This window comes from Aquila chrysaetos, chromosome 1, assembly GCF_900496995.4.
Source record: "Aquila chrysaetos chrysaetos chromosome 1, bAquChr1.4, whole genome shotgun sequence".
Lineage (NCBI taxonomy): Eukaryota > Metazoa > Chordata > Aves > Accipitriformes > Accipitridae > Aquila > Aquila chrysaetos.
In genome coordinates, this window is record NC_044004.1 from 53,052,561 (window position 1) to 53,076,443 (window position 23,883).

At 37.4% G+C, this 23,883-nt stretch overlaps 1 protein-coding gene across 5 annotated transcripts in view; it reads left to right on the plus strand.

Annotated features, from left to right (window-relative positions):
• Positions 1–23,883, plus strand: part of GRID2 (glutamate ionotropic receptor delta type subunit 2) — a 740,237-nt gene that overhangs the window by 511,186 nt on the left and 205,168 nt on the right. For all 5 annotated transcript variants that reach the window (XR_003924278.2, XR_003924280.2, XM_030020238.2 and 2 more), the window contains 3 exons: positions 152–325; positions 5,536–5,697; positions 13,676–13,795. Coding sequence is in view for 3 of the 5 variants with exons in the window: in XM_030020238.2 (XP_029876098.1) it covers positions 152–325; positions 5,536–5,697; positions 13,676–13,795 (456 nt within the window). In the remaining 2 variants the exon portion in view is untranslated. The remainder of the gene's footprint in view (positions 1–151; positions 326–5,535; positions 5,698–13,675; positions 13,796–23,883) is intronic.

Consider the following 23,883-nt stretch of genomic DNA (forward strand, 5'->3'; position numbering starts at 1 on the left):
TTCTTTTTGAGGCTGTGGCAGAGCTCAACAATAGCCATGTAGCAATGACACACCTCTTGGTCCTTTCAGTTTATTTTTTGTTTATAATCAGGTGGTAACATTTCTGTATTTTAACTTTCATGCATATTCTCTCTCTTGCCTTGTCTTCCAGGAAATAAATGACGTGGATGTGCAGGAGCTGGTGAGAAGGTCAATTGGAAGGTTAACGATTATTCGACAGACGTTTCCAGTCCCCCAAAACATAAGTCAGCGTTGTTTCCGTGGCAACCACAGAATATCTTCATCACTGTGTGATCCGAAGGACCCTTTTTCCCAAAGCATGGAGGTAGTTCATATAGCAGTCTATTCCCACCTGGGAACTCTCTTTCTAGATAAGTTCAAGGTTTTTCCCCAGGGGCTTAGTGTAATTTAACGTTTATTTTTCATGTTCTCTCTGACATGCAGTTTAATGGCTCATGGCATAAAAAGAAAATACTTGGGCGGGGGGAGAGTGTGACTGATGGACAAGAACAACTCATCCGCTCCACAGCAATTGAGAAGGAAGTCTAAAAAAGCCACCTGATCTTCAGGCAATGGGGTGGTTGTTTGTTGCCCTGCTAAATTTTAATTTTTTCATCTCACCGAGAATTTCCTCCCTATAGCCAGCGTCTCCTGGGTTGCCGTGCTTCTCTAAACCTCAAATGTGTTGTCAATAGGAAAGCCTTCCTGGGGAGCACCCGCATCATCTGTTTCAAGTCTCATGGTGTATGCACGTAAATCTATGCCTATGTTCCAAAAAGGCCTTATTTTCAGGGTTGTTAATTATAAATCACAATCAAACTGTAAGAGCCTTCCTACCACATGAAATCAGCAACAGGATCATGGTCGCTGTCCTGACTTAACATAGTTTTTCCAAGAGCAAGTCCTCTATTTCTCTTGTATATCTGGTTAGGCTTCATCATGACAAAGCTATGGTAAATCAGGAGTGTGAAATTGGCTTAAGATGTCAATTTTACTTCTGGGGTTTTTTTGTGTGGTCATTTATGAAGTTGTGGAAAGATGACTGCATTGGCAGCGGTGCAGGAGGAGCATATCTGAACAACAAAGAGCAGTTGTCTCGCAATGCTGAAGGAGGGAGAGAAAACAATGGGAGAGAAATAGGGAGGTGTTGAAGAGTGTCCTTTCTTAAAATGAAAATATGTAAGGGGAAAAGGAGGAGAAGCGTGGCTGGTCTTGCCCTGTTTCAGGTTAGCTGTAAGAGCCTCTGCCTCACTAAGTGTTCACAAAGCAGCCAGTAAGCAACTAATGATGACGTGAAAAACTTTGGCCGTAGCACGCTGCATGGCAATCCTGTTAGAGTTCTTAAAATAAACAGGGCTGTGTAAGGTCAACGGATGCATAGGATATTTCTAGAGGCTATTTAGGATCTGTGAAAATTCTTTAGATTGCACCATTCTGTTATGGCAGCATGGTCCTAGTGGGAACTTCGGTAGTCTATGGATAATGTGTAAAAACTGAGGATGTGATTAACGTGCAGCCGCTAGAGATTGCAAAGAGCAGTTTTCATGAACAAAGTTACCAACTACAGCAAGGCAGAAAATAAGAATCATGTATCGATGGGAGGCTTCACGTTTTGATTTATTTTTCTCTTCAACTTCACTTTCATTTCATTTTTTCACTTCAACAGTGAACTGGCTCAAGGAAAGAAAAGTTCTAGAAATCAAAGTTTATTCTCTACAAATTGGCAAATTCCATTTAATGTGTTAGATTGGACCTTATACCTTAACCTGTGCTTCTTGATCAACCTATAGCTTGGAGAGCTGTAATATTCCTATTGAAAACTTTCATAATGTTTTGGTTCAAAGGAGTGGTGGAAGCTTGACTGGTTTAACTGTTCTGCACAGTTGAACAGTTTTTTCATTCTTTCCCTGAGATCGCTGCACTTCATTAGTAGCTGAGTGAGACAACACTAAAAAATGAAAGGAAGAAAAACTCTGACACAGTTTCCCCTGTGTCTTTGTATGATGCACAGACCTTTGAGTAGCTGTGGGGTTTGTTCGCTGCTTCTTTGTTCTCCCCAACAATATTATAAATCAACTTCTATTCCAGTGGGGCGTTGGAACTGTTTATAAATTGAAATTTCTAATGCTTTTTTTATGCCATTGAAGTGTGACTAATCAGAAATATTCTCTAGAAATTATAAGGGTGGATTTCTTGATTTATTTTTTCTGAATTACTCCCCCTAAAGTCTGTGTGAATAATTAATTTTTTTCAGCATGTTTATTAAAACACTGAAAAATGTTTTGGTGAAGATCTCTCATTGTGTCTCTGGGATTGTCTTAGTTGAAACAACAACTTCTATAAATTTGTATCATTTTGGAGGCAGGAAGTTAAAAACTGGATTCATAGAAGTATTTAGTACAATTCAGTGCAATAGTCTAAGTACACATAAAATAAACACTGTTAATCCAGATTAATCACTCATGTTTAATCTGCTTTCTTCTACACTCTGGAACAAAAAATTCATATCTGAATTTTGAATTGCATCAATAGGAGGTTATGCGGTTAGTTACTGCTTGGTAATGCAATTGTCCAGCCATTAGTCTAAGAGACTTGGAATAAATAAAGGATCAGTAATGGATACCAGGTAATGCGTTAAATGTCCCAGTAAATTTACATGGGAAATGAATAGAAGTGTAAAGTGACTTTAAATTACAGCCCCACTCTGTGCACTGGGACAGTTACTAATGAAGCATACTTCTGGTGGTGACAGGGAAGGGTGATTCTGAGAAACAGAAATTAATAGTAGTGTCTTTGTCATTGCATTATCAGTGATTGATTGCTGTAGATGTTAAGCTGAACTATTAGTGAAGGAATAACAATGCTTAATAATTGCTGAACTCTGTACTCCTGAGCCCTGTTAATACTTGATGGAGGCCCAGCTATATTACTTTTAGATTAGTGAGTGCATCCTTCCTCATGAACTGTGACAATAGTCTTCTATTCCCATGATATTAGGTTATGGAAGCTACCTTGAAAGCAATGTCATGTTGTTGGGAAATGATGACTTGGCATCTGTAGCCCTTCATGTACCAATTTAGTCTCATTAGTGACCTTATTGTCTGTGCTCTCTAGAGGGGTGGTTTTGGGTTTTTTTTCCCTTTGGCGAAGGCTTATGAAAAATAAACTTGCCTCACAGCACAGTAATAATTCCTTCTCTCCCCCTCTAACAAATGTCCCTGTGGTGCTGATTTCTTTGAGGAAATACAGTTTTAGCTGAAATGCTTTGAATTCTTTGTAGGTTTACAATACACAGACAAATCATCCAAGTTATTTTAAAAATGCTTGATTAATCTGAACCCAGATCTGCAATCCATGCTTTTAATCCTGTCATACACAGTGATGCCTGGCCTGTGCATCTGCAGAAAGTAAATTAGTTCCTAGGTGAATACTGAAATGGAAATATTCATAGCCACTGGAGTCCCAGGAGAAGCTCAAGTAAGAATAAAGAAGTGTCTTCCAGAAAGAGGGAGTGAAGCATCATCGTCATTTAACGAAAAAGGGAAATAAGGATCAGAAGTTCTGTGCATTTGTGGTACTAACAATGTAGAGTGGTAAAGGCAATAGAGGATCCTGGGAGATTATCAGGAGGGAAAGCAGCAGACCATTAGATCTCCTTCAATAATATGTGGAAGGCAAAATGCCCCATGAAATTCTGTCAAGGTAAGGAGAAAGATGACCTTTTTCCTGGATGCTAGGCAGGGAAGAAGTCTGTCATGAAACCTTCCTGTGAGAACTGTACAGAGCAGATTGTGGGTGACAGAGGCAAAGCCAGCATAAAGATGGAATTTACATAAGAAAATAAAAACTTAAAAAATAGATTATACGGAAAGGAGTAATTAGGCAGGAAGAGAGGCTAATTTTTTTCCTTTTTTTCTTTTTTTCTTTTTTCTTTTTTCTTTTTCCTTTTTTCCTTTTTTCTTTTTTTCCCTTTTTTCTTTTTTTCCTTTTTTCTTTTTTTTCCCCCCTTTTTTCTTTTTTTTTTCCTTTTTCTTTTTTTTTTCCCTTTTTTTTAAGGTGATGTGTGGATTTGCCAATCAGTATCTCAGATCTTCAGCATTATTGTGCTTCCTTGGTGTACACCCCCTCCCAATAGCTGCAGGACTTTCCCTGTCTTTGGATATTTTTAAGAGGCAGAATAGGGCCATTCTCCACAAAGTTGATGTACTTTCCTATTGTAAGCTTCCTTCTTCTTTTAAGGTTTTGAGCAGACCATCTGTACGGAGGAACCCTTACACAGAGCAGTCAACGTATTCCACAAATCTGGGAAATGTCTTCTGGCTTGTCTGTGACTGATGGAGAGAAAAAACCCCAGCAACCTTGCCTCAGTTAGCAAATTGCTGCTAGCTAATTTGTTTTCAGGAACTAGGAATGCTGAAGAGCCCCCTTCATAGCACAGCTGAGGAAACTGAGTTTCCCCCAGTAACTTCAGGCCCCATGGCTTCAAATGACCAATAGGTTATCTAAAAATAATATTCCCAAAGGTCCTTCTCATTTCTGAACATCGTGTCTTTTCCCGAGAAGCTCTGTTCAGGAGACCTGAGGTTTCTCTTTATGATACTGTTAGTAACTTAAATGTCCCTGCCATTTGAGGACAGAAATGACTGAAATAAAGCTATATTGTAAACTACCTGTTTCAGAAGTGTTCATGAATTCTGAGCTTCTGTTCTTTTACATTGAATTGTATCTTTCACATCTGACTTTGTACTGTGTGCATTTAAAAGTTCATATATAGAAATAGTATATGGGTAAGTGGAACTGGCACACAAGTAATTTCTTTTCTTGAGTTCAACTGTTCTCTCTTTGATGCCAGACTGAAACTTCCTCACACCGTATGTGGGTAAATATGCTCACAGTGAAACATGTACACATTTACTCAGTAAGAGTGTTGTCCTGCAAGGAATTAACAGCCATTGCCAAATACTCTGACAGGAAACACTATAAGTTGCAGAATTGACATGCAACTGCACACTAAGAAAGATTTCATCGGGTCGTATTCCATTCCAGAAATTGCCTCATTCAGAATTGACTGCAAAAATCGGGAACAAAAACCATAATGAAATGATTTATTTTAAATTTTCAGAGTTTCTGTTTTTCAAAGGAACAAAACAATCTTGAAGAGAATTTGATGGTGTCCAAGTATCTGGTGACTGAAAAATTGAAAGTTGCAGGCAACTGGTTAAAAATAAAAGTCTGTTTATGTTCATAAGTAGGGCTTTAAATCCTGCAAGTGGAGCTGTGCCAGTGATTGGGCTGCCTGTACTTCACGTGTGTGTAGTTTGTTTCTGCAAATCACTTGTACTGTGACAGCCCCTAGCTGCAGTTTTTGAGAGCCAAAGATATGACTTTTTGACTCTTACAGTTTCTTCTTCATACCAAATAAGTCGTTTGAATTACCAGAGGATTATGGGTACAGCAAAACAAATGATAAATTCTGGCTGCTGGCAGGAGACCACAAATAATAATGCTAATACTCCCCTTTTAATGTCTTTGCAGATTTCAAACCTGTATATATACGACACTGTCCTCCTCTTGGCAAACGCCTTCCATAAGAAGCTGGAGGACAGGAAGTGGCACAGCATGGCCAGCCTCACCTGCATCAGGAAGAACTCTAAACCCTGGCAAGGAGGACGATCGATGTTGGAAACCATCAAGAAGGTACCTTTTCCCTGTATTTCCTCGTCTTTGATTTCTAAAATACTTGCATTAGGGAGTATTTCCTTCTGAGATGCACACTGTTCTTGCCAGTACCAGCAGTGTCTATTCAAAGCAGTAGTTTTGATGTATTTACAGTTTCTGAAAGAAAATAGTCTTTAACTGGTTTTGGTTTTTTTCTATGTCATAATGAGCATATTTGAAATTAAGTCAATGAGTTTGTTTACCAAAACTACCAAACTAGTAGAATTTTCAAGTATGAATAATATCCTATCTAAAAAGTGTCACAGGTTAGGAGGTAAAGCAGCTAAATTTACTATTTTATTTGTAAAAGGAAAAAATAAGGTTGCAGAATTACACTCGCGTAATGTTCTGTGGAGTTTGCTGTTGCACTGCTATTGATATTAATATAGTGAAATAATAGAAATGAGAGTGAGGAAAACCCGAACTCATCTAGTCTATATTCTGCCATTGCATAACTGTTCCCTATAACAGTCTCTACAGTGCTTTATCCAATGTTAAGATTTCACTGCTTCCCTGTGATTATTATTTCATACCTTAATCATGCTCATGCCCAAGATGCTTTTCCTGTTTTTCAAAAATATTTTTTCTTATTTATTCCCTTTCTTCATGATGTTTACAGCCTCCATGTGCTTAGAGACAATTATCACAGCCTTCTGGGTTGGTATTTAGTCAAAATATGCTTAGGTTGGTAGTTTACCCTTCCCTGTAAGTTATTCGGTTCAGTCTCCTTATGTTATTGATGTCTTTCATAAAACTGCCTTCTCATTTGTCTGCATGTACTTCCTGATAATGTATACTTACATTTAAAGTGCTGGCAGTGCCTACATTATAAATACAAAAAACAAACCCCAGGACAGCAAAAAAAAAAAAAAAAAAAAAAAAAAAAAAAAAAAAAAAGTGCTTTATTTATGGCTTTCATTAAAAGGACATAAAAAATAATTTAAAATATAATGTTGTTTCAAGAAGTTGAGTTCTGCATTACGTCTTTAACTACACCAGAAATTACAATGATGCAGGCAAAATGTAAGGCTCCTTTGAACACTGCTTATTTTTTCCTCAGTCCCCGGTCAATCTGCATTAGCTCCAAAATAACAGTTCAAGGCTTTCTTTGGTGGCTTTCCCCAGTTTCCATTCTAATAGTTTGAAGTCATGAGACTGCAAGGATAATCCAGGACACATTTCTTATTTCAGGGGCAGGATATGGCTTTAAGGGACTCTATTGCTCTTAACCTATCAGAGCAATTTCAAATTCACATTTGGCAGTCCCATGTATTTTAAGCTATGTTTCAGGCAAGGCTAGTTCTGGAACTTTTCTTCTCAGCTTGCATTTTATAAGTACTATTGCACACTTTTTCATTAATAAACTAAAAGCTATTTCTACTTACTCAAATCTGAATAGGATGCCTGAGCTGGAAAACTCAAAATACCCACTTCTACTTTAGAATTAGAATTTACCATCTGAGCTGGAGTTTCAGGCAAAGTCTGGTAGCCCTACTAGCATCTCTAAATCTAGAAGTACTGCACCGTGGAAAGGGCTGCTGACTGTTTTGCATTACTATTATTTGCTTGCTTGTGTTGTCTGTGGATGTGAGAATGATCTTGTTCTCCTATATAAACATCCTTTATGCTGTTTCTTACCAGCATCTCGTCTTCCTTGCATCTCAAAGAGAGTTTATTCCATTCTTTACCACATTGTCCCAGCTATCCAGTTTATCTTCTTCCAATTCTGACCTCCTAAAACAATGTGATTAATAAAACAAACTCCTTCTGTGACCTTTCACAGAAGAGCTGCACTGTGTTGAAGATCAATTTATGCAGCTCTTAACCCTGAAACATGAAAAGAAATGGCCAGGAGAAATATGAAAACATTCAAGAAGGCAGGAGGAAGTAGAAATTCCAGGGTTGTAGTTAGCTTGCTAAAAAAATGAATCAAATGCTGAGGAAATTCCTGATGTCTGCAGCTAACTAGGCTAGCATCCTATTGCTTTGGGGTTTCTCTGCTATTTGAATGAGATGACTTTGATAAGAAGCCATTTTGTTGGTGTAAATTGAATAATCCAAATACTCCATATACTGCATTGTGCTGACAGAGATTAATTTCTAGAAGTAACATGCTAAAATTGAAAGTCAAAATTTAATAAAAAATGAAATACAGAAATTTCCTCTGTGTGTGTACGTCTGTACCATTTCAATCCCTAGGCAGAGGAAAGCTAAAGATTGCAGCTGAGAGCTGGAATTGCACAAGAAAGAGGAATTCTTCTTTAGTTTTGTGGTCTACTTTCCCTTTTGTTTAACTAAAGCACTTATGTAGAAGAACCTCAGGATCACAGCTGTGTGCTTTTGAAATTAAAAAGTTGGTATTGATGAATGTCTGATGAGGTATCAGAAAAACAATAAAATTAAAAAGTAATGAAAGGAAAAATAAAAAACATTTTATCTCTTCCTGAGACTGCTTCCATTTTCCATCTTGGTTTTTTTCTTTAAACATCTTTTCTCTCCTGTCCTTTTGGAACATCCTCTAAATCAAGTGAAATAAAAAGGTTTTCTCAAAAACGTACTAGTTTTCCTGAATTTTGAAAGAAAACAGGGAAAAGTTACCATGTGGTATTTAAGTAGTTTCTGAATAAAGGGTTCTGCATTTTCATTTTGAAATCACCACTGTTTCAAAGATGTAGTGTATAACAGAGTATCATAAGAAGATACTGTTACAGTTCAGGATGAAGATGTATTCTGAGATTTCTTAAATGCTCCTGGAAAAAGAACTTCCATCTTCTGCACAACTTTAACTCCACCTTCATAACGACCTGTATCGCAGAGCTGGAATCACCGTCTTGTCCCAGATTGTCCCTCACCTCGATGTAGTTTCAGTGGGTGTCACTTGTAGCCAAGTATGGTGTTGGGGGGGTAAGAGTTAAGGAAGAGATGCCAAATTCCAGCCTGCCTGCCTTAGAAAAGGACTAGCAACTGAAGTAGCTGTTCTGGCAGCAGCAAAGCGGAAGTGACGTTGCCATCTACTGCTGTACACAACTGAGCTCTAGCTGCTAAAAAAGCAGGAAAAACTAGTTCCAGGGGAAGCTTTTTCTGGAAGAAAATCGAACTTCTAGAATCAGAGATCCAGAAACAGGAATATCTGGCAGTTTTAGCTGCAGAGGGAATCTCTCTCTGATTTCTAGAGGGGAAAATAAGGAAAGAGATGGGAAATCTCTATAAAGCTACACACTGAAGAAGGTAAGAGAAAGGGATGCTGGTGTTCTACCTGCAGCAGCAGTTCTTAAAAATAGGAGAACTCTGGCGGTAAATAAACTGATTTCTTTATGATTAATGAGCTAATAGGGAAGAGCAGGGAATGAGGGGGAATTAGTTTCAAACATTTCTTGAAATGGCGAAATAGCTGTCTGAATCATTCGCTATTGTCATTTGTTACTTTCACTGTTGAACATTTGATTCCTGCATCGCTATTTCTACAAACAACTCCAGCTGATTGGAAAAAGTCTAAAAAAACATTTTAAGCCCACTACAATTACTAAAATCTAATATTTGTTTCTACCCATTCTGGAACTGAATAAATAGTTAAATTCATCAGGAAATACAATCCTTCTAATGAATTTGGCCAGCTCTAGCTATTAGTTCTAAATTCACTTCTGTAATAGAAACTATACCCAAACACACGCTCACTTGTTTATTTCTCAGTAAAGCTATTTTACAGTGAGAGAAATAAGTATTACCAGAAAATAATGCTACTGTTGGAAAAATTAATCTTCCCGAATAGCCTGAGAATAAATGTAAGTAGGATTATATGGAGGATCAACTCAGAAAAATGACATCAAGTTACTTCATATATCTTCTCTCACGCTTACCTGATCTATTCCCAATCATATTTGTTTAGCTCACTGACAAACAGCAAATTTTTAGTGCTAGCAGCAACATAGAGCCTATTCCTTTGTGGAAAATGCACTGTGCCTTGTGCTATTTCATGAATCATAGGTGGAATTGTCAACCAGTTCTGGTCTCAGAAATGTCAGTGACGTTCAGTGGTGACACGCGAAAAAGATGCCAAATTGTTTTTCAGGTAATAGATCAGACTCTCTTCGCTAGCAGCTAAAAATCATGTGTTGAGAACGCCACAATGTTTTCAATATCAGATTTTTTCAAGAATAAAATGTGAAACTCGTATTTAATGCTTTTAGCAGTTTTTTTTCTGCCTGTAACCACAGTTTTTTCCTTAATTGCAAAATAGCTAGTGTCTGAGCATAACCGTATTTTGAAAAAAAGAGGAAGTTTGAACAGGAACTGTGAGAGCAAGTACAATATTTTATAACTGATGATTGGCAAGCTGACATTCCCAAGTGAGGTCCTGACTGCTAGGGTAAATAGTGCTTTCTTCAGAGACTTACAGTATAGTAGTGCCTAAGCATATATAAACTGTAGTTTATCTTGCCAGTCTGGATGGGACTTGAGTAGGCTTTAACTACATTGCCAAGCTTTATAACAGCTCTGCAAAGCCCAGAGCGGTGATCAGAAATGTAAGTAAAACATTTTTGTCCTAACGACTGACATTTCACTCTTCAGTTTTAAATGTGTCAGGAAATTGCATGGTTGCAGCTCAACCTTAGAGGAATTTGAGAGAGTAGATAATAAATGTCTCTTCATTTTCCCCCGAATAGCATTGTTTCTGTAAGTTAAATGGAATGAAAAATTTCTTTGACTCTTACCCATTATCATAATTAACACTAAAATAACTTGGAAAAATCTCGTCAGGAAGTTACTGGATCAGTAGCTGTCATACAGATGGCCATTTCCTCTGTGATCTCTTTCCACTATGCATTAGCAGAGGGATAAAACACATGCCATAAATCAAGTAAGTGCTTTAGAGGGATCCACATGGTGAAAGACCAAGTAGAATAATTGGAGCGGTGTCCTGAAACTCTTCCTAGGCAATACGCTGTCCCACTCCATCAGCCCTAAGCAACAAAGCGGGCTCGTGTAGGCCTTGTAAAAAGGCTGTGTGGGACAATGAGGACTAGTAGAGAGCAATAACAGGATTGCCTGGCCTGCAGGTCCAGCAAGGTAGGTCCCAGGTAGAGAGGAGGCATCAGGACCTCCAAGAAGCCTCCTATCGGATTTAGTATTGTTGTTGGTATTATACGGGTGGTTCTTCACTGTTTTGTCTTTCTGCCTCTGCCCTTTCCAAGCCAGGAGCGTTCTCATCTAAGCTGAGCTCTTATTACACTATTTGCAGATGTACACAGTCTAGGAAAGAAAGCTCTAATCAAAGACACCCTTACATGAGAAATTTTCAAAGTGTGATAAAATTGCCAAAATAGATGAATGAGAAAAACTGTTGTTATGGTTACTGCTGCATTTCAGACAAATAAAAAGAACTAACAGACTTAGAGTTTGTATCTTGCCCCAACAGTTGCAGCCCTTTAAAAATCAAGGTAAATAAACTTGCACAGTGGTTTTGGATAGAGATTCAATTCCAAAATATGGTAGGTAAGTTCTGTTAACCTGTACTATATGTTAGGGGCCGTGTATTTCCAAAGAATCCTGTGTTTTCTTAAAAAGTGGATTTCATTACTTCAAATGTAACTGAGGTGAAATACTTCTTCAAATGATCTTTATTTTTATCATATTTGCTCAAATAAAGACAAAGGCTATAAAAAATAAAAAAAGTTGACTAGAATTTTAAATTGCTGTCTCAAGTCTCAAAAAATCATTTACATTTTAGACATGATTCTGTCTTCATGTCCCATAAATTATTGGGAACACTCTCAATCTGGAAAATAAAGTCACTTTAATTTTCTATATTGAAAGTTCCCAATTTAAAACTACTTTGTCACAAAATAAGAAAAAAGAAAAACACTTTCTGCTGTACAAAGCTTCTGTATTAACAGATTTTAATATGTGTTGAATATTTCCTTTCTTTAATCATTTTGTTCTGGAGTTTTCCCTTCCTTTTTCCAGACCTTGCTTGTGGCTCACTTGAAATCATGGTGCAGCTCAGATGGTCTATAATGGTTTAATTATTTTTTCATATTTTACCTACCTCAGACCCACAGGTTTAATTCATATTGTCAGGGAAAAAGTTTTAGGAAGTAATATAGGAAATATGAAGTATAATATAATAAAAGTAGTGTATGGTAAGGGGTCAGAGTGGTGCAGGACTAGGAACAGGTGTACGCTGTCAGGGAGGGCAAGTCAGCCAGATGGAGGCTTTCAGGGGTCAGATGGGGATCCCAAGCCTTGCAGATCTGTGCTGCTTTGCAGGCATTTCTACATCACATGTACCATGAAATTCTGGCTTAATTAATCAAAAAGCCAGATGAGACCGTAGGAGAAAAAAAGTATGTGAAACAGGTTTTATTTCTGGTTCGTGAATAGGATGTAGTCAAATTTAAGTTAGCAGAAAACATTTATATTTTGAAACTCAGTTATTTATCTAAGGATATGTTCAAGTGATTTTGCAGGTAAACAACGCAAGCTCACTCTGTCTTTACTCTGAACCAGCCAGAGGTGTGCTAACCCCAGTCTAAAAGCCATGAAAGGTGTGATTATTACAGGATTGTGCTCAAGCTAATAAGTAACCTCAGTGTCATGCTAACCATCAAAATTGTCTGGCTAGCTCTCACCGAGGGTGAAATGACCTGGAGTCTTCCTGCAAAAGCCTGTGCAGATGTACCCTTAATCAGGATGTTGTTTTTTTCCTTTTATTTTTAATTTTCATTCTAGTATCTCTTCCAAAAAATAAATATTATAAAAAAGATTTAAAAAAAATAAATATATATGTACATACACAAAGTATTATCTTGTTTCTAACTGAAAATGGCACTTCATGAAATATTTATGTAATATTATTCCAGTTTTTTCAGTTCAAATAATAAAGCTCTTAACTGTAAGAGCAATCACAACTGCAAAACTCTTGCTTTATGGTTTGAAGAAAAGCTACACATTTCATATGGTTTTATACCAGAGGCAGATTTTTTTCCTTGTACATACTTAAAATATTGTTCAAGTTTTTTTGAGGGAGTAGGGTAAACATCTAATTTTCCCTGAATCTGAAAACTGAAGGAATTTTTTAAGGCTAAAGGTTTTCATTGGAGGCATTTCACGTGGCTCTGTTGATTTTACAGTTCAGGTCATTGCAGTTCTTATACAACGATGAAATGTGTGTCATGTTGAATTAACCCTGGAATATATTTTGAGTATTGCTATGGCATGTATAGCCCTTTCAACTCTGATTCTTTATAGTAAATATTCACCGTTTCATCTTTAGTATTTTAACCCCTTCTGACAAAAATGTAACAAAATAAAAGCAAGCTTGAAAATACACTGCACTGCTGCTCATGTCATGCATTCTGAGTAGTAGACAAGAATCGTGGAGGAAAACAGAAAAATCAATATATTCAGCTAGACAAGCCCCTCTTCATTTGTGTGGATCACTTGTGTTGGGCTCAAAAAACATCTAAATTTATCCAAAACTCAACCTGATCCTACGTGGAAATCTCTTTTGGGCGAGAAATATTGGTGGGGAGAAGCAAAAATAAACAAACAAAACTAATTTTTATGCAAATTTTTATATATATTTGTCTTTAGTTTTGCTTTCAATAAAATTAGTTGCAAAACTTTTTTTTTTTAATGGGGCTAGAATGTCTACACATATATGCTGATGGGTCAAAGAACAAAAATTGGAGTGCAAATGCACCAAGAGTAAGACTATTGCTTGTATTGCATCTGCTTAGCATTGCTGAGTTTTATTCTTCTGTGAAGAGCTTAAATGATGCAGGAACAATTTAGGCTTCAGAATTTTAAGGGAAATGTGGTCTTTGGAAAACTGTCCTAGTTCTGGTAGTTGTGTATGTATTCTGCATATTTAGTGCACAAATCCCTTGGAGAAACAAAAGGTTATTAGAATTGTCTACTTCTGAGTTTTCACTCCATTGTCCTTTTTTTCCAATAGGGTGGAGTAAATGGCTTGACTGGAGAACTGGAATTTGCAGAAAATGGGGGGAATCCCAATGTGCATTTTGAAATTCTGGGGACAAATTATGGAGAAGATCTTGGCAGAGGCATCCGCAAGGTGAGGCTACGTATATTCAAACAAGAGACTATCTTCATTGTTTTTTTAAAAACCTTTCTTGTGTTCCATGTTAATAGAAGATGGCAGATAACTTGCTGTTGTATATCATTAAGAGGAGTAAGAAATGGGAGAAGAGTCTTGGAACTTCTAGGTACCCATCTGTTTTATTATTGCAAAGAGGCCTTGCAGTAGGTTGTGTTGATCAAGGTGTGGTGTGTAATACAGACTGTCAAACTGCTGGTCGACTGTCCCAAAAGACCAGTGAAAGCTGTTGTTTTGTAACCCTTGCAACCTGTTTCCAAAATAGCAAATTTTACATTGGGTTATGTTTAGAGCACCCAGAATAGCACTTGATACTTGTGGTCAAAGGGGGCTGCTGCAACCGTTAGGTGATTAAAATTCATAGGTACAGGAAGAGAAAATCTGTTGTAACATAGACAAAATTTCCGTAATCTCTTGTCTTCATGAAATAAGTACCTGATGTTTTAATAGAAATTAACTTTTACAGAATAAGTGTAATGTTATGTATTCAGCTGCCAGACATAGTCCAAATACTTGGACTTAGATTGTTTGAGGAAATGACGTACATCTCCAGCAAAATTACGTTTTCTTGGTATTTCGGTTTTGCTAGTCTGTAAAAATAAATTTGTCCTGTGTAAGGAATGGTGGAAGCATGTCTTTATTTGCAATGCATATCCTTAACTTTGGACAGCTGCCCATCTGGGATGGCAAAAGTAGCAAAAATCTTACAATACCTCTTAGGAAAATAAAAGACTAATAGGCTTTTCCAAGAGCAACTCTCCTTCAAAGACAGACCTCCTGAAAGATAATACCAAGATCTCTTTATTTAGTGTATTGGATCACACTGGTTTTTGTGAGGAACCTGCAGTGATTGTCTGAAAGCTAATGACAGAGGAAGTTATCTTAATATATGTAAACTGTTTCCCCGTGTCAGTGTCACTATATGATGGAGTACCTCATTTGTCTGCATACCTTCTGCAGTAACAGATAAGTGCTTTGAAAGAAGGGAGAGATAAATAAGAAGTTAAAAGTGTCTCTACACTCCTGAAATTTCTCCTCCGTTATTCATTGGAATTGTTATTCCATTCCTGCTGTTTCATCTGTTGTTAATACCTTAATGTACACATGTGCCTATAGTTATGTCACCTTAAGCAGAGATCTTGACAGATGCTTCAGAAACTAAATGGAGCTGGATCTTGTTGATATTTGGAGGCGCGCTTCACAGTCTTTAGGCAACCAGAATGTTGGATGAGTCCTTTCCCTCACCTATTAATTCAGTCTGTTTCAACATATTTTGACTTGATTTATTTTCCATGCTATGCATCAAGGAGCTATTTATTCTTTAGAGCAACCAGGTAGTCCTTCCTAAGACAAATCTGTATCTCTTCATTTAATCTAATTGGTTAACTTTGGCTGGTTTTCGACTTCAGACCTGTCTGGGTGAATGCCTGAGAGAAGCATTAAATTGTGTTCTTCCATTTCACAAAAAGTTAGAAGAGAAAGAGAGACCCGCAGAAAGGTCTTGGAAATATAGAAGCACAAAAAGACTTCCTAGCCTTTCTAACTCTTTTCCGATGGTATAATTTAGAGGTATGGTACAAATTTAAACTATGGTACAGTTTACTTTTAAAGAGGAGATTAATGACCGTGTAAGTTGTGCAAAACAATGAGGTAGTACAAACAGGCTTTTTGAACCTTCCTTGTTTGCACCATAAATGTCTGTCCTTAGAGTTTTGTGATGCACTACAGCTGGTTAAAAAGAAGAACGTGTCTAGAGCAGAACAGATTTAGTCTGTTCCAATTTTTTTTCTAAACAGCATTCAGTGATCCAGAGAAAGCTTTAGAAAGAATCCTGGTGTAGAGAAAAGAATTTTCTTTAGAAAGAAATTTCTGTTTATATTGTGAGAATGTGATAATTGTTCTTGGAAGCGTCTTTCAAAAAAAAATTTCAAAGTAATTCCAATTATATATTGTAATTTTTTTACACTAAATTGAATAGTAAAAGGATTTAAAATAAATATGGCATTTATAATCAGTGTCACAAAGTTAAAAAACAAGCTGTGGATCCTAAAACATTTACATCAGAGGTAGAGAAGAAAATTTTTAGGGGGAAAATGCCATATGTTCATTTTACTCTTTTGACAAAAGTTCACATATTTTATCTTTGATTAGGTTTTACTTTACAGTGTATGAGCCACTAGTGTTGGAAGCAAATCACAATAATTACAGGAGTGAGATATATTTTTGTTAGCTACACTAATTAAAGTGCACTTCAGATTTTCACGTATTTAGTGGTCTGACTACAGAGCTACCTAACCATTTTTATTTCTCAACTCTAGTGGAAGCAGCTGCAATTAGCAGACTGACTGAAATTTCTAAACAAATGCATCTTCCCTAATTAACATGTTTCCAAGTACTTTTATAGCAGATAATGAAGGGTGAAATCATGACAAAAGGCCCATTGAAATCATTGGGACCAGAAGTTCGCACCAAGTCAAGTGTGTAAAGATTTCTTTTTTTCCTTTTTTTTTTTCTTTCCTGAGGAACAATCAATTGATTTTAGTTAAAGCAAGTAAAATTTTAAAATGCAGTCGAATTTTTCAAGAGTCCAAGTTCTGCTTGAAGTCAGTTCTGTCTGGATTCTGGAGTCATTTGGTTACTTCTCAGAAGTTCACTTATATTCACAGGTTAATATTGCTAGGACTCAAAAAAGCAGACAGTTTAGTGAACACCAAGAATTAATGTTTATGTTTGTTTTTATTGCCCAAATTAAGCCATGTATCTAGCAGAAACTGTCTACAACTCCTCTCCTTCAACTTTCATGGGCTACTGTCATACGTGGAAAGCAGTGGGAGAATTCATGTGGAAGTTCATTGTGTTAGGGGTCCTTCATCTAGTGACAAGTTAGCAAATTCAGGAGTGGGGTTTGCCTGAAATACAAGTTTTGTACCGTTATGTCTGTAAATGCTATCCATCACCTTGCAGACCACGGATCGCTTAGGTTATATGTGTTGCCAGAGTTGGGTACTTAGAGTAATACAGTCAGATTGCTGCCAGAGAGTGATTTTATTGACACCAGTGGTGTTACCATCCCAAAGGAACTGCAGAAAAACTCTTGCTTTTACACATCATGCTGTGGCTTGCGTTTGTGCAGATATAGTTATATTCAGTGGGAGACATGGGTGTATTTCTGACATTTCTCTGTTGGCATTTGTCTGTTGGTATTTGACATTTGAGTATGTATTCTTTGACATTTAAATTTCAGCACAATACTTTTATCTATACTGTTGAAATAAAAGCTGCTATTCCTACGAATAACCATCCAACAAACAAACGAACAAAAGGAAGTTGATAGCTCAGAGGAGTACTGTCTTATATCTTAGTGGTATAGAAAACAGCACTGCAGAAATGAAGTGGTGTTCATGTTGTTTCCAGTGCTCCTCGTAGTTCAGAATGGGCTCATCCTCAAAGGCTCTGTGCTACACCTTTTGAAGTTTAGAGGACTTTCTTCCTGTTCCCACACTGGTTTTCTTACCATGTGTGGACATTTGGAAATTGTGGTGCATTTTGCTCTGCCTCCATATCTGTTAGCAAACACCCACCTCCTGTGTGTTTCTCTTCTCTTCTAAAGAAGATTTCTGTCATTTGCTCCCAGTAGGGGAATGAGATGACACACCAAGCTCTCGCATCCCTTCCTCGCTACACCAGGACGTCCATGTCAACGCTTTCTTTGCATTCAGGACACCTAGGGATGTCTTGGAGCAAGGATAGGGCTGTGGGCGTGCAGGAAAACAGATACCCTGGGTGGGGCACCTGGGTAACCCAGGAGGCTTTGAGCCCTCCGCATTTGTCCAGTAGGGTTGTACGGGTCTGTCCTAAATGATTTTAATTTGATGACCTTAAGGAGGAAATATTATCTATTTTAATCCAAGAGATATCTGTAGCGTGAGGCATTTCGTGTGAATGTGGTTGAAGGCCTTTGGCCATAATGCCTGACAGATGTGTTGTTCCTCTCTCCCTCTGCCAGTGCGAATGGCAGGACCTTCCCTGTGGAGTCAATGCAAGAGGGTTTTTCTTTCATGGATTATTAAGAGTTACGTGGAACTTTCTATAGTTGTGTTATTTATTCAGAGACAGGAAAATGTATTGCATTTTTTTGTTTTCATTCTAGTAAAATAATTGCTACTTCCACTTCATCTGAGAACAGTTGTTGATTGCAATAGTGGCATTGCTTTGTTATCCAGTATATAATTTTTTCTTACATTTGCATCATGAAGCAACATATATTCCAAGTGTATATTTTGATCTTGGGGAAGTTGCTGTCTCTTCTTATAAAGTTTAAAATTATTTTTTGCATATTTTATCTCTTATTCCCTTTTGCTTCATTAGGTAAAAAAAGAAGTTATACAGCTCTGCTGACACTTATTAACTAACACTATTTAATAACCAAGAGTGGACAAAGTATCTTCTGCTTGGTTAGCTTCTTGAGGTAAATGATGGGTTCACCTGTTCCCTTTGTGATCGTGATCAAAGGTAGAGCTCTGTAATGTGATTTTTAAAATGTATATATATCAGCACCTGGTACTTCAAGCTGTGATCTGTTTCAGCTGTTTCTAAAGGCTGACATGCTAATTTATGATGTGACTGAAAGATATACTTGCAATTTACAGAGACATTATTGATGGTATATTTTCTAGTGCGTTGAAAATAAATGTCACTGTGTCTGACTGCTTTGCCTCTAGTGTTGATAGAAAAGATGGACCTGGCACAGTACTAACATGATACTCTCTCTAAAGCAACTTTAAATACATGAGCAGGCTGCTAGAAATGAACTAAACTACTTGGTACTAAAGGTAAAGGGGTAATTAAATACTTTGCTGAACTGGGACCTGCTGTTCCAGTTCAGCACAGTGCTTAAATCTGCTGTAAACCTGCTGGAGAGTACCATTTCTTTCCTTTATTTAGTGCTATGCAATAGATGAAGATACGGTGACTGATTCTTTACTTTCTGCTAACTTCTGCAAATCTTTTGTGAAATTTCAGTGAAATTTAATTTGGCTGGAAAGTGTTGGGAATTTGCATGTTATCAGAATGAAACTACCGTTAGTAGAGAACTGTGATTTACTTGAAAGTGCACTTCTGTTTAGCTTAAAAGTCAAACTAAATGCATATTTGAGTCTAATGGAAAATGGAAAAAAGCTTCTATCCATAATTGTATTCCTGGATTTTAGAAAATTTAAAATTTTAAAAAATTTCCTTCTCTTTGCTTTTGAATAAAGCATTTTCTTTTAAAATCTGAGACTGCAGAGAGACAGACTGACTCAAAGTAATCAATAGTGTACCATCTGGAGAATTTGTCAGGTTTTGGACACTCTGAATCAGATGGGGGTGGGGGAAAATCTAAATCTTGGTGCTGGACTGTTCAGGTGCCTGCTCTGACCCCAGGCTGTTTGTCTGGATGAGTATTTCAGTGTTCATGCCAAATGCAGAGTAAAGAAGCCAGAGGTGGATTCAGTGGCTTGGTGGATGCTTCCACAGGAATATGGAACACCAAGGTTCAAGTTCTCCTTCTAGCGATCGTTAATAAACGCAGAGCAGAGCTGCTAGTACAGGCAGTCTTATGAGCAACCTGTTCCTTGTGAATTATTCACCTGTGGAGCAGGACATCCACCAGGAATATATGAGAGCCGGGATCAGGTTTATGAGCAAAATCACCCAGGACTCAAACTCCAAACTAATGCCCACAAAGCCAAGGCAAACCTAGTGTAATAGAGACATATTATCTCACCTATTTCTCCTTAGAAGCAGCACAATCAGCCATGTCTGCTGAGCTCCAGTGTGCTCAGGCATTTGAACAAAGCGGGACCTGTTGTAAAACAGAAATGTGATTTTAGGCTGTAAGAGAAGCTGGTGTCCAGATTTCCCAGTCTAGAATAAGGTTAAGTGCCTGGGTTAAAATTCAACTGTCCTGGTTTCAAATAATTAAGATAGAGGTTTATCCAGTTTTCAGCATGCAGGGTGGATGGCTTTTAGCAGGGACATTTACAGGGCTAAAGGAGTGGGATCTGAACCCCCCAAAAGTCTTTCAAGCCTCTGAGTAACTGCAGCACTCCGGAGTGAAGAGGGGTTTGGTCCTGCATTGGGAACAGTGGGGAAAAAGGGAAAATGTAGGGTGGAGGAGGGGAGAGCGCAATGGGACCCTGGGGAGAAGCATTGATGCCAAACAGAAATTCCCCTTGGGACCTTGGTGCTCTGTAGTATTTCTCTTGGCAATTTTGGCAGGGACGAGTCCGTCTGTCTTTTCCTTGGAATTTCCATTCTTGTCAAAACTGATATGAATGTTCTTACTGAAAACGGCTTTCAGTGGATTGGGAACTGCCTGTTTTGACTGATTGCTTTCATTAGCTAGAGACAAATCTTTTTTTATGTGCTTTAAATTATATAGTTTCATGGTTTTTATTCATTTTTGTTCATCGGGATAAGAGGTTACATTTTACCCATCTCCTGTCGAAAATGCAGTTGTCTTGACAGCAAAGAACAGGAGAAATATTTTCCATTTTCAAAGTTGTGTTTTTAATTTCCTTTAATATCTTGTTATGACAATGGAAACTTGAGAAAGATCAGTCAAAAAATAATACAAAAAAAAAGCTAGGAATTGTATCAGTAACTCCTGTTTTCTGTTGATGCTGCTAGGCAAGTGCCTAACCACAGAGGCTCCCGTGTGATTATTCTGTGCTTCAAAATGGGCGTAAGAGCAAAGAATGATACAGAACTTCGTTCATTTATTTTTTTGCAGCAGAGATTTTTTTGTCCTGAAAAAATTTTGAATAGCAGAAATAGGGTGGTGGGTTTTTTAATAACTACAGTAGGAAAGATAATTTGGATTTGAATGTTGGTCAGGTTAATGTAGCATGTGAAACTTGATTTGTATCCATTAGACATTTTTCCTTCATTTTGGGGTTCTTCTCTTCCCCTTGAACTGCTTGCAGTTGGCTGCAGGTCAGCCAGGCCAAGGGATTATTTCACTTTTGTTTTTCCAAATTTGATATTTGCTACTAATAACCCTTTACAGTTTTCAGTATGATTGGTTGGGCCACTTCTGAAATACCTTTACTATGGTTATATGGCTTTTTCTTCTACTTTAGCTGTGAAAGCCTCCTGGTGAACATGGATCTGCAGAACTGACTGGCAAGCTGTGGTGAATTTTTATCCTCAAATACTTCAGCTGTGCAAATTAGCTTTGTAAGTCACTTCAGAGATCTGAAGTGCTTGGGAACTTTGAAGTGCCTCAAAACTGACATTTTGAATAATGTCAGAAGGAACTGTGTATGATTTAAGAATGGACTTAATGCTTCATTGACCTCTCAGGCAGTAATGCTTCTATGCAATTTTGGAAATCCCATTAGGGACTTCTCTTCACCTTTAAGGGAGCACTCAGTGGGTGCTGCTTCAAGAATGTGGTTCATCATCCTTGAAATTAATAGGATAAAACACTTAGCTTAACTTGGAATTACTTGTTTTAAGGTGGGGATTCTCAATGAATTATAGATGCCTTTCAGAATTAAAGTTTTCAAAAGTTTTCAATGCTTGTTTTTTGCTCTTTAGAGTTGGTTTGTTTTCGATCAAAGCTATCATCTGATGAAAATTGCTTCATTTCACGAATACTTGCAACTGGAACAAACACACATTTTCCAGTAGCAGGAAGAAGTAATAAGTGCATTTAACCCACCATTAATCCAAAAAAAGGGGGTGTTGTAGCTAATTTGTTATATGAAGAGGGAGATAATAACTATATCTTCAGCAAGTTAAATATTTCCATCCAAATTTGGATGTAAATTGGGTATCCTAGTAAAAAATTAATAGTAATTGGAAAACCATGTAGATAGGAGAGAGGGATGATAAAAAATTGAGCTGCTTCTTTTAACAGGAGGCATGAAGAGATGGTAGTAGGAAATGAGTCATTTAGCCTTAGCTTTTGAGGGTGGTAAAGGGTATTGTTCAGTTCTCAGAATTAAGAGGTCAATGCACAGCCTTGGAAAGGCTTATATGTCTAAGGGTTATAACAGATCTTAGTCCATAATACGTGGAAGTAGACCTACGCATATTTCACAAGATTTGATAAATTGGGGGTTTTTGGGGTTTTTTTGTTTTTTTTTTTCAACAACCACAAGCCAAGACTGACACAATTAGATGGTCTGCTATGTCCTGCCAACAATGCCTCCCCACGATAATGAAACATAGAACTGTAGAACAGCCCAGGTTGGACTGCAAAGATCATCTGGTCCAACCTTTCAATAAATTGTTTCTAATTTGGACATTTTGCAAGGGACTTCTTCTTGAAGGCTGTGTTATCTTGTAGGCTGATAAATGTCATATAAGCCCCTGAAAGGCCTGGAAGGCTCATATTGATCAAAACTTTGCTGGTACAAGTTTTAAAGTAGGCAGAACTGTCTTCTTTTACAGTAAGATCTCTTTGTTCCAAGGTAGTCTATTAGCAGGAAAATATGAAAATGTGTCTTATTAGACACTGAATATTCATGTATAGCAGAGGTGAAAGCAAGTTGGTTTGGGTTTTGTTTATTTTGGTTTTTTTTTTTTGTTGGTTGTTTTTTTTTTTTTGTGGAAAGACTTATTTCATTGAGCATGATGCTGAATGATATTTTGTTGACATTATTAGGCAGTATTTTCCTGCAGTGGGATAAGCGGCCTTGATAAGGCCAATAACCTTTGCATCTGTGGCCATAGGGTATTCAGTGCCACTTTCTACTAAAGCAGAGAGAACCCAAACCCAAACATTTAATCCCTTGAGTCCTCCCTCCACAGGCTGTGGGATCTAGAGGAGCTAGGCAAGTTATAAGCTGATTGGGAAACTGGTACTTGAACTCGGTGAAAGTGCAGGGCCTGTGGATTTCCACTGAGAACACCTTCTATATATCTGTGTGTGTGTATATATATATGTAGTGTCTACCACCCTCCGCCTCCACAGCCGTGGGAGTAGATTTGCAGTGGGCAGGAATGTGAAAACATCCATGAAGCTGCTAAAGGCTCCCAAATTCATCAGAAGGACGTAGGCATCTATAGGCAAGTGTCAGACAGAGTTACGTTAGCAGAGTCAAGGGTCAGCTGTCCCCTGGTGAAGGAGAGTGGTGCCCACCAGGGAGAACAGCTTGAGACAATGGGGAGTATCACGTTTGGGTTGGACCAGAAAATGCGTGTGGGTACAGTGGTTAGCTAAAGGGAGAGAGGAGAAATGATGCATCAATCTGTGGAAATTGCTTTCCACTGTTGTTAGCACAACACAGCTGAAAGTACAGTAAATCTTTGTTTGTTGTGGTGTTTTTAAGACAGATAAGAAACTAATAGCGATATTTGGGAAGACAGAGAGAAGCGTCCCTGTGATTTCAACTTGGATGCTGTATCATTGTTTATAATGTACTGTAGTTTCCAGCTAAATTACTCAGCTCTTGTATTTCAAAATATGGTGGAGTTTACTAAGAATAAATCATCATTTGTAAAGGAGAAGTTTTCAATTATATTTTTTTATCTGCCAAAAGATCTTCAGAAGTAAAAGTGATATGTCATTTTGTCTCAATATTGCAGTTATGGTAATACTGAGATATGTTTCCCATAAAGTGATTATAGCTGTATCCTGCAATTAAAAGAAACTTAAAAGTGACTTCTAGAGATAAACGGTTACTTCTTTGTAATTGGTAAGGGCCACCTTCTTGCACCTTTTAAGTTCTTTACAAATAATAAAGACGAGGATGATGAAGCTTTCGATGACTTCATAATATTTATAGCTCTTTCATAGTGTTGAAAGATTTTTATGATTCAGCCTTAAAATTACAGTGCTCAGATTTTTGCCTGTTCTAAAGTTATGATATAATGCCTTAATCAAAGGGTAAATTACAATAAAAATTAATAATAAATACTCTTGTCATGGTGTATTCCTGCTTTAAAATGCACAGCAGAAGTAATAGAAAAAGTGACACGTATTAAGTCTCAAATACTTTACATTTTCATCTCAGTAAACAGAATGAATTTAATTTGATAGAACCTCTTTTTCT